Genomic DNA, 12,524 nt, shown 5'->3' with positions numbered 1-12,524 from the left:
AGTGACTCTGATGAATTTCTTTTCCAAACCCTAAATCTGAAATCAGTTACGTGTGCTATTGGAAACAGGAAAGCAGAAGGAGAGCTGCTGCTTCTCTGGAAATAAAAGCAATTTCCCCTCTGAAGTAAAAACCTATAAAGAAAAGGACACCCAGAAGACATACTAATGGATTTAAAGGACGGCTTGTGCACCATCCACCCTCCTCTGTCCTCCACTCCCCTGTTCCCTCCCCTGAGGCTTCTCCTCCCAACGTTCCTCTCGGTAAAGTCATGGAATCTCCCTAAACTCCCGCCTGAGCGTTACAGCTGCTCATTGTCTCATTTCTAAAACAAAGACTGGTGCCTGAAACTGCTACGGCAGCACAATGCATGTAGGCAGTTGCCGGTGACATAGTCACTGTGTCAGTGGAAGGGTGTTTCCAGTTGTGCAGGAAACAACTGCATGTGAATGTGGGAGCATAGAAACAGAGCCAATACAGGTTAATATGTAACTCTCAATCCTTAATTTCTATCATCTAGACATATATTTGTGGGCCAAATTTCCTGTTTGAATAATATTAAATCAAATCAAATTTAGGTATTAAAATTGATGGGCGGCACGGTGGTGCAGTGGTTGGCGTTACCACCTCACAGCAAGAGGGTGCCTGGTTCCAACCCTGGGTGGGGGAGCCCTTCCATGAGGAGTTTGCATGTTCTCCCCATGTCAGCGTGGGTTTTCTCCAGGTACTCCGGCTTCCTCCCACAGTCCAAAGACATGCAGGTTAATTGGTGACCCTAAATTGTCCGTAGGTGTGAACATTAGTCTGAATGGTTGTCTGTCTCTACGTGTCAGCCCTGTGATAGTCTGGCACCTGTCCCTGTGTCAGCTACAATAGGCTCCAGCCCCCATGTCACCCCTAACAAGATAAGCAGTTACAGAAAATGAATGACAAATGGAATGAATTAATCAAAATGATGTGTTCAGTGTCCTCCAAGTGTAATACCATGTACCACAGAGCTTGAGGCAGAGCTGAGATCCTTTACCTATGTAAAATGATCAGTACAACAATGTAAAAATACTTGCATACTATGCATTCAAAATGTTACTTTAAATTATAGAAGGGTTATAGGCTAATTTCTAAAGTATCAAAAAGTATGTTTGACATGCAGACAAATGGCCCCTTTGAGGAATTTATTATCATATGTCTTGACCTTTGGTCACGAGCTCTGGGTAGTGACCGAAAGAACAAAATTGCGGATACAAGCAGCCAATATCAGTTTCTTCCGTGGGGTGGCTGGGCTCAGCCTTAGAGACAGGGTAAGAAGCTCAAACATCTGGAGGGAGCTCGGAGTAGAGCCCCTGCTCCTTTCTGTCGAAAGGGGTCAGTTGAGGTGGTTTGGGCATCTGATCAGGATGCCTCCTGGGCACCTCCCATTAGAGGTGTTCTGGGCGCATTCTACTGATAGGAGGCTCCAGGGTAGACCCAGAACACACTTGAGGGATTACATATCTCATCTGGCCTGGGAACACCTTAGGGTCCCCTGGGAGGAGCTGGAAAGTGTTGCTAGGGAGAGGGACGTCTGGGGTGCTTTGCTTGGCCTGCTGCCCCCAAGACCCTGCCCCCAGATAAGCGGATGAAAATGGATGGATGGATGTTTTATTATTGGGTTACTGTTATTAATACATGCCTGTGTAAGTAGCCTTTAATTGTTATAGCTGGTTGAGAAGTGACTCATTTTAACCACTTAACATACTGTTCGGTAGTTTACTATAACTTTTAAAATATGACACATCATTATAGTTAAATGTACATTATTTGCCTATGGAAATATAAAATAGCATACACTGGAAATATTAAAGCGAACTACAAATACCTCTAAGTTGTACCTAAGCACAACACTTGAGTAAATGTACCCAGTTCGCCCAGTGATTACCAAATGTGTATTAGATGAAGACCACAGAGGGTTCATGTTGCACTCTGTCCACTAGAGGGGGGTGTTGCATTGATAATTGGCGCTGCTGGATTTGGTGACCCAGAAATGCACTCTCATCTGAGGTGAGAAACAAAAGCTTGTCTGATCTTGAAGATCACTGAGAGCTGGTGCAGGTGTGAGAGCCTTGAGGGGTCTATGCATTCTCTAGTAATAATAGCAATGTAGAGTACACATGCAACATGAATGATCTATTCAGCAGCTGTGTCACCAAAACCACACTGTTATTTATGTCTTCCTGGTGTGTTTCATCAGTGAGTGTGTGTGTTATAATTTGACCTGAAGGGAACTTTTCCCCTGTGTGTGGGTGTCGTATTGGTGAATGTATTTCTTATTGGCAGAAAAACAACTATTTAAAACTTTAAATCATTTTAATAGTTGGACAGTACCCACAGATTAGTTGGGTGTGTGTTTATACATAAGCTTAAGGTGGAAAATGATAACTATGTAACTGGACAATATATTTAATGAATGCATGGAGGCCTTGGAGACAATGAGTAGTATACATTGATATGTTTAACTGAGATGTGTGGCAGTTTGTTGTTTATTTCAGTCTGTTTGAACTTTGTTAAAATTTTAACTTTGGCGCTTTTTATACAAACATAGGAGTTGTGGTAAATGTTTAACAGATAGCAGCTGCAGAGTGACTAAAGTGCAGGAACATTTAGTCAGAAAAGATTTTCTGTTAGTATGCCAATTATATTTCCATGTTTTCTGAACCAGACTACAAGAAAAGGTGACCTGTATAATATAATTCATGCATGGTAAAAATCTTGTTTTTCCTGGGAACTATTCTTTTGATGCACATGTAATACATGTATGGAAACATACAAATGTGAATGTATAGTATTATGCAAATACTTCCTCTTCTAATATTAATTAATATTAATATTAATAATATTAATAATGGAGCATCATCAGGAAATCAGAATAAAATTTAGCCCCAAACTTGTGGTTCCTTATGAAATGAAATCTTGAAAAAGCATATATCTTAATTATTATATGACCAGAGCTGTCTCGTATGTCTGTCTTAATGTTTTAATCTGGTCCTGTTATTTCATTAGGTGTTATATGTGTCACAAATGTAAAGTTGTTGTGGACCTCAGGAAGAATAGCTGCTGTAGTGCAGGAGCTAATGGGGATCCTAATAAACTAAAGTAATGAACAACAGACAGTGATGGAATGTAATTAATTAAGTACATTTACACAAGTACAGTACTTAAGTCAGTGGCGTAAGGTAGTCCCAATGGGCCCTAGTGCACGCTATCGAGCACATATCATCTCGCACATGATCACTGACTTGACACGAAATAACATCAACATACATATTACCCAACAATCATCATTGCATGTCTTTATATAACAAAAAATACCAAAGAAAATAAGCACATTGTTGGAGGGCCCACTCCCACTGTCTCCACGGGCCCCACATCTCATGGGCCCCAGTGCAACTACACTGCCTGCACTGTCTATATTTACACCTCTGGCTTAAGTACAAATTTGAGGTACTTTTAATTTACTTGAGTATTTTAGTCTCATGCCAATTTCTACTTCTACTCCACTACACTTCAGAGGGAAATATTGTCTGTTTTACTCCACTACAATTATTTGATAACTTTAGTTTTAGATACTTTACAAATTAAGATTTTTGCACATAAACCATATGCAAATTTACAAGTGACGCTGAAATCATTAGTCAGTTGATTAAATCATTTTTTATGCAAAAACATTTCATGGCTCCAGCTTCTCAAACATGACACCTTGCTTTATTATTTTGTCATTTATTAAATTGATTTTAAATCTTCTGCAATGAGTAGTTTTACTTTTAATACTTAATTTTCCCGATTGTGCTTACAAACTTGTGTAAAATTTTCAATGCAAGACTTTTACTAGTAAGGGCATTTTCTACAATGAGGTATAAGTACTTTTACTAAAGTAAAGGATCTGAATACTTTCTCCACCACTGACAACAGGCTCAGACTTATTTCTAATATAAATAATATTATCTATCAATAGATCCACCTGCTCATGTTGCCATCATACGGCTTAAATATGCAACAAGCCAACTATCGACCATCAAACTGAACTTAACTTCAGTGACACATTAACTCCATGACAGGTTTACACTTTTACTATGTTCGCCAGGCATTGTGGGAAACATGAAAAATACACCCAGTTACAAATTAACGTCACATACTGAACACCACAGGCTGATGATGTGTGTCACTGGAAAGTAGTAAATAAACAGAACAGTTATGCTCCATAAGTATGACTTCACAGTTTTTATTGATGTCTTTCATTAGTTATTTTATAAATCACAACAGTGGGCAGAGTGGAGACACAGGGGGAGGAGACTTGTGTCCATGGAATGTAAAAAAAAGTGATTAGGTTTAAAAATGACAGTTTAAAGCCCTTCAATTGAAATACATGCATTGTAGAAGCAAATGCTGCACATCTTTGGATTGTTCCTGTAAAGTGAACGTGTAACTTCAGCGATTTATTCATGTTCCACAAGTATCAGACATCTAAATCACAAAACATTAAATCCATAGCAAACCAAGGGCATATCGGAACACGCAGAATGTCCACCACGTCAATAATAAACGGAACGAAATTCAACTAAACAGTGCATTTTTTTTAATGATTGTCAAGCATCGTCTGTCGAGGAAGACATCGCCTTCTTGTAGTGCAGGGAGCACAAGATGGCGGGGCAAACACACAAAAGCCCACAAGACATGCCATGAGATCCCCATTTAAAAAACATAATTTACAAATATCTGTCCCATTGATGTGAACTTTGTCCTTTCGTACCACAACAAAGGTCAATATCTATGCAAGTGGTTGTGTGAGGCTGCACTGAGCTAAGCGCTAACATCAGCATGCTAACATTCCCACAGTGACAATACGGAAGTGCTGATGCTAAGCAGATGATCCCCATCTTGGTTTAGCGTGTTAGCATGCTAACATTTAAGAATTACAACTAAACATAAAAACTACAGCTGAGGCTCATGGGAATGTCATTACTTTTGCAGGTATTTGGACTGAAACCAAGTTTTGGACAAGTTATAATTTTAACCAGACTGTAACAGACTGTGCATGAAAAGTTAAAGGGACAGTTCACCCCAAAATATGATGTAAACATTGATGGCGTCCTCCTCGGCTGAGCTGTAACATTAGCTAATTCAGCACTAGGTGAGCTAGCAGTAGATGCACCCTTCCTTCTGCACAGTGATAGTGGGCCTAGTTTGGTGAGAATAGTTCCTACATGAAACTGCTCACAACAAGTTCTGTGGATTATCTTGTGTAACCGGGTCATGATTTCTGGAAAGAGACATTGCTGTTGAGTTTTTCAAATGTTTTTTTTTTTTTTTTTTTTTTTTGCGCTTTGAGCACCATCTAGTTCCATTACATAGGCAGGCATCTCTAGGGCCGATATCGCCAACACTCTGCATCTCACACCAAAACAATCTAGACTGATAAACAGCACTACAGATAACAAGAAAAATGAATTTCTTATTTGGGTGAGAACTGTCCCTTTAAGGCAGTGGTTCCCAACTGGTGGGTCATGGTCCAAAAGTGGGTCGTAGGTTCACACGCAAAACGCAATTTATTTTTAAGTACAGTGAATTGTTGTGTCCTGCTGCAGAGTAACTGATTAACGGACAGCTACTTGATAGAGACAGCAAACTAGCTTAACGACATGGCCAAACACAAGTATGACACTGAATGGATTATGTTGTGTGGACTTTGAACCAATGACTGAGAAGAAATCTGGACCCCATGGCTAAATAAGTTGGGAACCGCTGTCTTAAGGTATTACCAAAATGACGGTCCACCCCTTAACTGGAAATACATTTCATTTAAAACCACAACTTTGTGGTGACCCCACAGAGAAGGTCAGGGGGTCACTAAAGGCAACATAACTAAAATTTTATTGCGAATCGGTCCTATAGTTGTGGAGATATTTTAGTCTGGACAAAAGGTAACTTACCAAGTAACATAATTACTGTTTTTTTGAGGAAAAGAAAGTGCTACAGACAGTTTAAACCACTGCTGACATGACCTTCTGATCGGGGGTTTTAATTTATTATACTTTTAAATAAAAGTTAAGTATAAAACCAATTACAAGCCTTGTGAAATACACTGCTCATGTGTTTGTGGTATGGATGAGAATCAGTGTTCTGATGTGGTTCCTCTCAGTGAAAGCAGCTGATTAGTTTAACCATTAGTAGAAAGCTTATGGCTGTGTATCTATTAGGCATTTTTATTAGCTGGTGACAGTGTTGGTAATGTTCACATATTTGCCCTCTCCACTACCAGCATGTTACAGTGTTAATAGACCTTAAATGTTACGCAGGTACATGAGGCCCCTGAGCTTTGATTTTTAAACAAAGAGCAGATGTATCAGCCCTTGGCAAGTCTGTGATTCATGAAGCAATGATCACTGCATTTGTATCACTGAGACACACACACACACACACACACATGCATGCATCTATAAAGACAACGTCACACACTTGCACACACACATACACACTCTTACAAGTTGTTCTGCAGCCAGTTGAGGTAACCTCTAAGTGCTCTCTTCCCTACATCAAATTCAAAAGGCCATTTTACAAAGCTTAAACATCCGTGGAAGCCTTCCTCATAGTGGTCAACGGTAATTGTGACACCTGCGTCCTGTAACCGCCGCGCATACATCAGGCCATCATCCCTCAACACGTCATACTCGCATGTTAGGATGTAAGCTCGGGGGCATTTCGCCAAAACCTCAGGTCCTGCCAACAGCGGCGCCGCCCTCACATCCAGCATCCCCGGCACCTCCTTCACTGCCCCCTGTGAACTTTTCTCCACTATCAGAGGCTTGTAGTTCTTCTTGTGTTTCGGGAGCAGGAGGGCGGTCCAGTCCACCCGCGCCCTCAGCTCTGGGGTGATGTTTGAGCTGTGATTGTTTGCCAGCCACTGGGACTGCAGAGAGAGGTCAGCGCCGAGGTACTGCAGCCAGAAGTTGACCATGACGGACCGGTAGAGGATGGGCACATGTTGGTTCTGCAGGTAGGAGGGTGTGTTGAAGTCCAGAGTCTGGAGCACTGGGTAGATCAACGCCTGGACACTGAATTTCCCACTCATAGTGTCATCTAAGGAAATCTGGGAAGATGTAGAAACGTATAAGGCCTCGATGTCTTGGTTTATATTTACAGTACATTATTACACACACTGGTATGTACCTCTTGAGCGACCGCAGCAGCCAGGTTTCCCCCAGCACTGTCACCTGCCACAGCCACACGTTCGGGGTCGATTGCATACTTGGCCTGAACCTTTGGGGATAAGAAGTGCTTGGCGGCAGCAAGGCAGTCTAAATATGGCTCTGGAAAATGCACCTCTGGATATAGACGATACCTGCGAAGACATTGGTTGCAAATTAGAATTTAATGGAGGCTCGCAAAACTGGTTAGCAAGGGGTCAATTGCAAGCAGGGCCCTTGATTGCAAACACACTGATTGGCACACACAGTTGTCAATCATGACATTGAACCCCTTTTTTATAGCTATCAAATTACTAGTTATAGTTAAACTTATCGGAAAAACAAACACAAACTTGTTAAGAACTACCTAAACTGACAGAAGCTGTCTTTGGGAAACATCTGATATGTGCTTTGATCTTTTAGTTTGGCCCATGTCACATCCGCTAACACAAAGAAGGCGGGGTTTATGATCTACACTACAGCCAGCCTTTTTTTTGCCGTTTTGCCTTCACTTTGGGGGAGCTGTCACATCGTCCATCTTTATCATGCAGTCTGTTGTGTAGATCTGTACCAGCAGTTGGTTTCAGTTACTACATGTTGAAACAGGTTGTTGCACACTTACTCAACGGAGACCACAACGGTGTTGAGCTCGTCGGACAACATCCGGTTGAGGCTATCATATGCCCCCTTCTCTGAGGACATGAGAGAAAGAGAGAGAGATGAAGGAGTGTGAAAAAGGTAAAGGAATACTTCACCCTCCCAGATGATCATTTGTATGTCAATTTCTTAACCCTGTGTTACTTTGACTTTTATGGATTCAAATTTTGATCATTTACTTTCCTGTTTTTTAAGACAGCAAGAATGATCGTACTTACTGCCACTACCAAGCGCCCAGCCTCCTCCGTGGAAAAACAACAACCCTCTCCTCAGATGACCCTCCCCCCCAGCCGGGGGCTCGTACACTCGGACTGGGACACCAGCGAAAGTCATGTCACTGACTTTCACTCCGAGCATGACCCCTCCGCTGGACTCAGAACCACGCAGCCCAGCCATCAGGCCATCGAAACCTTCTGTGGACTGCCTCACTGATATGATGTAATGGTCAGAGCCCAGCCAAGCCTGCAAACGGCTCTGAAGACAGAGAAGAAATTCAAGACACATTTATGCGAAGAGTAAAAAAAGCAGGTAGGAATTTAGGAAAAGACAACATTTATTCATCTCTTGGCAGGGACTTGAGACACAACTGTCTCACCCAGTCACCTCTGTCCTTCTGCACTGTCTGCCCTCCTCTCCACAGACTGTCTCAACAGTCAGGGTCAACCAAGGACGGCAGACACAGCTGTCTGGCACAGTGTAGGCTCAGCAATGTCAGCAACACCAATGTAGCAAGGTAGGCTATTTGACTTTTGAATTTCTGAACCTGAACCTGAACCTGAATCTGAAACTATATCTGTTCCTGAACCCCTATCTCTACCTGCCTGCCCATGAGCTTATGTATCCTTGTGTCTTCAGTATATCATTAACTGTTCCTGTCGGCCTGGACTGTCTGCATTCCTTTTCCTGCTGCCTTGCACCTGACCGTTCCAACCTTGTCTCACTCCGAAGTCATCGAAATCTGCCGCTTGGGCAGTGACTTGCAGCGTCAGACACTGATGAAAAAAGCCATCCTTTAACGTCAGCATGATGCACAGCTGGTCGTGATTTAGTCTAACGGCGCTCAGTGACATCAGGGAGAAACGCAGCGGGACAAGAACAAAAGCTAAGGCGGCAAAACGTCTGTGTAGGGAGAGCGGAAGGGTTGGTGGATGTGTCCAACAAACTCCAAACTTCACCCGAGAGAGCGACGTTCGCGTTCTGTAAGATTGTAAAGCCAAACCCTGTTCTTTTTTCCTAAACCCAACCAAGAGCATTTGTTGTTGGAGGGAAAAAGGTCAATTCCTGTGAAGACAGAAATGTGTTTTGAAAGAAGACAATGCATGTAACAGGCGGAACTTGACACGGTGTCCCAGAACGTCATCAACCAAAGCACCCAGGGTACCTTGCATGTCGCTTCTAGACATGGAAATTCGCCATCCAAGCGTATCCAGAAAGTTCTGTCAGGCTGAACATACCCAACGGGGCAAAAAATAGCACATGGGCGACCACAGTCCCTTTACTTGTAGCAACATCTGCTGTAACCCTCCAATATCGCTTCAGTTACACTGCCCATGTGTCATAGCAGCTCCCATAAAGAGCATGTCTCAGCCTCTTGTGAATAGCCTTGGTATCATATGATATTAATACATCCCTTCTTTGGATGTATTTTAAAGGGGCTTCCATAGGAGGGACCCATTGTGTATTGTAATCTACGATAAAAAATATACTTTGCACTAGAGCTGGGCGATATGATGACTTTGTACAATATATCAATATATTTTCAAGCAAGATATAAATATTTAGACAACACTGTTAATATCGATACAGGGTGAAGTTGTGTAATGTAACACATACTAGTGTGTATCTCTCCTCACACTCTCCGCACAGCTCTGCCTCACTCAAGTTCTCCACCAACACTCAGAGAGACACAGAGCTGCTCCTCTGTTTAATCTGTCATTTAATTAGTCTACAGTGTGACATCGGTCTATATGTTGCAGGTGCTACGTTAAATCAGTCTGTAAGATGAATAAAAATACTGCAGTAGCACACATGCAGCACAGCGCTGCGCTGCATGTGTGGGAAACAAAGCTGCTTGAGTGTGTCAGGTTTTGATTGCTAGTTTTGTGTGTGAGGTGAATTGTAGTGCGTTGCTGTTTTTCTTGCTAGTTGTAATCTACTTTGTGACATGGAGACAGCGCCTGGATGCAGGCGACAGATGTGTTTTAAAAATGCAGCAACACAGATGTTTCACAAACAAGACGTATATAACGTGGACAAAGTGTCTCTGTCTCCTTCCCTCCCTCGGCCTCTCTGTTGATGCTCCGTGCATAAATACGATTAATAACCTAAATAAACGAAAAGATTTAAATCATTTTCCAACACTAGATTCATTTGAGAGGCCAACAGATGGAAACAACTTTGTAACTACCCCACTAAGAACAAACTTCCAGAATATCTGAGGTCAGCTGAAACTGTCAACTCATTTAAATCAGGGCTTAAAACATTACTATTTACTGCAGCTTACCAGTGAACTAGATATGTAACTTATTGTTAGGATAATCTGCAGCTACTGTTTTTATATTTGTCTGCTGTTGCTTTTGCTTTATGTTTGCTTTTTAAATGCATTTTTTCTGCACTGTTTTTAACTATTTATTGTCTTGCCTTTAGCTTTTGTTTTTAATGATCTACTGTTCCTTTAATGTTTTATTTTAATGTATTTCTCTTGTAAGGCACATTGAATTGCCTTGTGTATGAATGGTGCTATATAAATAAAATTGCCTTGCCTTGCCTTTTAATTGTTCCAAATTACAATGGATTTAGATCTACTTCACACCTTTATACTCATGTTATAGTTTTGTGTCATGTGCTTCTAACATTTAAACCTCTGTATCTCCAGTGCTGGAGCTACAAGATTCATTTGAAAGGCCAACAGATGGAAAACAACTTTGTAACTCCCCCACTAAGATTTTTAATTGTTCCAAATTACAATGGATTTAGATCTACTTGATACCTTTATACTATATATCATAGCGACATCTCAAATGTGGCTTTGACTTGCAGCTGAAAACATGTCACTCATTTCGTAGACAATACCGAAATATATGTGTTATGTATCGCCATTCAGCCTGTAATTACAGAGATATGAATTTCTGTCCAAATCTCCCAGCTATACTTTGCACTGGTAAGTCTGAGAAAACAATTTGTGGTGTATCTATAATATGTGAACACAACATCAGCTGCAGAAAAGAGAAGAAGAGCAGTTTAGTTTAGTATAGTTTAAAACCATTTTATCTTCTACAGCACATGACACTCAGTATAGATGCTGCGGACTGTTTATAATGTTATAAAAGAACACATCTGAGATACAATAAAATAATAGATTACATACACAAAGAGTATTATCTGCTTCAAAGCAAAAAACTCATCATAAGTAGGTAAAACATTAATCTGCAACCTCCCTCAGCCAGTGTGGCAATAACTCTTATCAGCCCTCCTCACCTACACTGCCAATTCCAACATGTGGAGCAGAGGTGAGGGTTAAGAGTTTACTGTCCTCACACAGGCCCAGATAATCCTTGATGGCTGCTTTGCAACAGATTAGCACTGTGACAGACAGCGAGACGGTTACGAAACGTAACTGAAAAAGCTCTTTCACAAAGTCTGTACATTTGACTCAAGCATGAAAGCGTGAAAGATTTTCTAGTGAAGAGAAGCTCTGTGTGTTATATCCATGACAGCACATGATGGCGAGGTGTTTCCGGACATGGCGGGCCTCAGATATTTGATTGTAGAGTCTGAGAATATATCACTTCAAATGTATACACGTTGCAAGATACAGATTATGCAAGACTGAGCTACAGTTGAGCATTTCAGGGTCGATATCAATTAATTCATCTTCTTTATGGTTTTTGTATTGTTTCCCATTCATTTCAAGTGTTTGGCTGTTTATTTCCAGATATTTTTTACATGTATAACCCCCATATTTTATTTTATTTTCTACATTTATTACATTTATTCTGATAATGGTAATATTGTATCATATTTTAGAGTATGCATGCATGCATTACAAGGGCTTTTATGTTCTTGAATGTGTGTTTAATAGAAATAAATATACATTCATCTCATGGTTTAAGTAGGTAGGGTCAAAGTCTGCACAGGCCAAGTGTGTAGCTGTGTTGTAGGTGTCTTTTATCAATGCTACTTCTTAAAACAGTGGGTTTTATTTATGTAAAGCATGCAGCACATGCAGCTCATCTTTATTAATTACATTATTAGTTCTTATCTGTGCAGGTGACATCACAATAACAGCTCACTACCCACAGCTCAATGATGGAAACATCTGCTCTCTCACCAGGTGCATGGTGGTCCTGAACGCAGCATCCAGCATCATCAGCTTCCACGGCTCCTGGATGGCATCAGGCAGCGGGGTGTAAACATAATAAGCCACAGCTACCGTCAGTAACAGTGTAACAACCACCGGCAGCAGCCTCATGTTGGATCTGACAGCTGTGGTGTCCTCAGTGAGTCATGAAGGAGCTAACAGAGGCCGGAGGATCCTCACTAACCCTGATACTCTGATCTGTCACTGAGGGACTGACTACACAGTTAACGGTAGATAGGACTCTATGGGACCTATAAGCAGGAGGACTTCCGCTGGAAACCTTCAAAATAAA

General features: G+C 41.3%; 1 protein-coding gene and 1 long non-coding RNA gene across 6 annotated transcripts in view; one reads left to right on the top strand and one right to left on the bottom strand.

Annotated features, from left to right (window-relative positions):
* LOC125901470 (uncharacterized) overlaps positions 1-12,247 on the top strand; it is a 20,307-nt gene extending 8,060 nt beyond the window's left edge. For 4 of the 5 annotated variants that reach the window (XR_007450973.1, XR_007450975.1, XR_007450974.1 and 1 more), the window contains 4 exons: positions 7,822-7,953; positions 8,068-8,400; positions 8,513-8,605; positions 12,206-12,247. This is a non-coding gene — a long non-coding RNA (uncharacterized LOC125901470). Of the gene's footprint in view, positions 1-7,379; positions 7,954-8,067; positions 8,401-8,512; positions 8,606-12,205 lie in introns of those variants that run through there. The other variant, XR_007450972.1, reaches the window with a different exon arrangement.
* nceh1a (neutral cholesterol ester hydrolase 1a) lies at positions 4,238-12,524 on the bottom strand. The gene is made up of 5 exons (XM_049597200.1): positions 12,203-12,524; positions 8,091-8,346; positions 7,838-7,907; positions 7,199-7,370; positions 4,238-7,118 (listed from the first exon to the last, which is right to left on the bottom strand). The coding sequence occupies exons 1-5, from the start codon at positions 12,341-12,343 to the stop codon at positions 6,510-6,512; spliced, it is 1,248 nt and encodes a 415-aa protein (XP_049453157.1). The 5' UTR covers positions 12,344-12,524; the 3' UTR covers positions 4,238-6,509.

The sequence above is a fragment of the Epinephelus fuscoguttatus genome, linkage group LG14 (assembly GCF_011397635.1).
Source record: "Epinephelus fuscoguttatus linkage group LG14, E.fuscoguttatus.final_Chr_v1".
NCBI classification, from domain to species: domain Eukaryota; kingdom Metazoa; phylum Chordata; class Actinopteri; order Perciformes; family Serranidae; genus Epinephelus; species Epinephelus fuscoguttatus.
Note: the sequence above shows the minus strand (reverse complement) of the source record. Positions and strands in the feature narration are given on the sequence as shown.